The sequence below is a fragment of the Montipora foliosa genome, chromosome 1 (genome assembly GCF_036669935.1).
Source record: "Montipora foliosa isolate CH-2021 chromosome 1, ASM3666993v2, whole genome shotgun sequence".
Classification (NCBI taxonomy): Eukaryota; Metazoa; Cnidaria; class Anthozoa; order Scleractinia; family Acroporidae; genus Montipora; species Montipora foliosa.
The window spans coordinates 10,094,601-10,097,100 of NC_090869.1; the positions used below are offsets into that span (position 1 = coordinate 10,094,601).

At 41.7% G+C, this 2,500-nt stretch overlaps 1 protein-coding gene across 1 annotated transcript in view; it reads left to right on the forward strand.

The window, feature by feature from the left end:
• The window catches only part of LOC137977338 (NLR family CARD domain-containing protein 3-like), a gene marked incomplete at its 5' end in the record, with an annotated part of 28,185 nt that overhangs the window by 23,505 nt on the left and 2,180 nt on the right, over nucleotides 1–2,500 (forward strand). Inside the window, one exon of the mRNA XM_068824594.1 lies at nucleotides 1–2,500. This exon is cut by the window's left edge and continues 41 nt beyond it; it is cut by the window's right edge and continues 2,180 nt beyond it. Coding sequence (XP_068680695.1) covers nucleotides 1–2,500 — 2,500 coding nt within the window.

Here is a 2,500-nt window from a genome sequence, read left to right on the forward strand (position 1 = left end):
CTCTACAATACTGGTGAAAAATCTGTTCTGCCTGTTCCATGGTGTGAAGACTTCAGCTTTCATCTAGATGATATTTTTACCAAGTTAAAGATTTTGGGCAAAGAAAAGACAAGGGGAACATTGACTGATGAAATCACCAACATGACAGCTATCTTTAAAGGACGTGAAGATTGTGCAAAGCCACGGACTGTTTTAATTGAAGGAGACCCAGGCATGGGAAAGACGACCTATTGTCAGAAGCTGGCATATGATTGGGCAATGAAACGAGAAGAATGGGACAAGTCTTTCCCCGAGGTTCACGTTCTGTTGTTTTTGAGGTGTCGTGATATCAAAACAGATATTTGGGAGGCCATTGATGACCAAATTCTTCCTCTTGATATTGACGAAGAAGACAAGGTATGGTTCTTCAAGTTCATTCGAGAAAATCAATCTAAAGTTCTGTTAGTGCTTGATGGAATTGATGAGATGGATTCCAGTAAAGTTGATATGTACTTTGACCTTCTGAAAAGTAAAGTCTTACCCAGTTGCCACCTTGTTATCACATCACGCCCAGAAGCTGGAAGGACAGTAAGGCGGTACTGTGACATCCTGTGGGAGATTATCGGATTTACTTTTGAAGACGCGGCGAGCTATATTTGTAAGCACTTTAAAGGCATGGAAGACTTGGCAACAGGGTTAGTTATTCATCTTCTGTTTGACGGGCTGAAAGAGGGAGACTTAAAACAGTTGACACGGAATCCTCTTAATACAGCTTTACTTTGCATCCTTTGGGAAGATTTCGAGGGTGTACTTCCACCAGAAAGGACACAGTTGTACACAGAAATTGTGCGATGTGTTTTGTTAAGATATGAAAAGAAAATTGGATCATCGAGTGACAGTAACGCGGACTTAATTTCGGTTTACAAGGATGACCTGGTGCTGTTGGGATGCATGGCGTTGCAGTCTTTACGTAAAGGAGAGTTGTATTTCGACGAGAGTGAATTTAAAGGCAGTTCCAGTAATTTGATCAAGTTTGGGTTTCTGTCGATCAAGACCGGTGGCAGCAAGAGGATACCTTCGTTGCGCTTTAGCTTTCTTCACAAGACCTTTCAAGAGTTCTTTGCTGGCTTTTATCTTGCTTATCAGATCCTTGATGGAGACACAGATTGTAAATCAGTAGTGACCGATGTATGGAACAGGAATGAACTGAAACAAGTGTTTTTATTCATGAGTGGTATTTTGTCCGCAAGATCTGAAGAGATGACAGTTTCGTTGGTAAAAAGCATAGCAGAGCTTGCAAGTTCGTCCAATGTGGGAATGAAGAATTATGCAGAGGAAATTTTTAAGTTAGCACTTGATTGTATGTTAGAATGCAAATGTCATGGAGAGAACCTTCAGTCTAAGTTACTTCAGACCTTGGGTCAAAACTTACTTGTTAAAGATCTAGCTATGAGCAGTCTTGGATGGACTCGTGTGAGCCTTTTTTGTGAATTTCTCAAAGTCAACACATACTTGACTACTTTGGATTTGAGAGAGCACCAAATTGATTTCGATGGCCGTGGTGCTAAATCCCTTTCTGAGGCTCTCAAAGTGAACACATTTTTGACTACTTTGAACTTGAGATTTCAAATCGGTAATTCTGTCGCTAAATCCCTTTCTGAGGCTCTCAAAGTCAACACGTGCTTGACTACTTTGCATTTGGAGTGGAGCGAAATCGGTGCTGCTGGCGCTAAATCCCTTTCTGAGGCTCTCAAAGTTAACACATGCTTGACTACTTTGAATTTGCCTTTCAACGAAATCAATAATTCGGGCGCTGAATCCCTTTCTGAGGCTCTCAAAGTCAACACAGCTTTGACTACTTTGGATTTGCGTTTCAACGAAATCGATCATTCGGGCGCTGAATCCCTTTCTGAGGCTCTCAAAGACAACACATCTTTGACTACTTTGGATTTGAGTCGCAACAAAATTTGTGATTCGGGTGCTGAATCCCTTTGTGAGGCTCTCAAAGACAACACTTGTTTGACTACTCTGGATTTGAATTGCATCACAATCGGTGATTCTGCCGCTAAATCCCTTTCAGAGGCTCTCAAAGACAACACTTGTTTGACTACTCTGGATTTGAGTCGCAACCAAATCGGTGATTCTGGCGCTAAATCCCTTTCAGAGGCTCTCAAAGTCAACAAATGTTTGACTACTTTGGATTTGAGTCGCAACAAAATTGGTGATTCGGACGCTGAATCCCTTTCTGAGGCTCTCAAAGACAACACATGTTACTCTCCTTTGGATTTAAGTTGGAACCAAATCGGTGATTTTGGCGCTAAATCCCTTTCAGAGGCTCTCAAAGACAACACTTGTTTGACTACTCTGGATTTGAGTCGCAACCAAATCGGTGATTCTGGCGCTAAATCCCTTTCTGAGGCTCTCAAAGACAACACATGTTTGACTACTTTGGATTTGAGTGATAACCGAATAGGCGATTCTGGCGTTAAATCACTTTCTGAGGCTCTCAAAGACAACACCT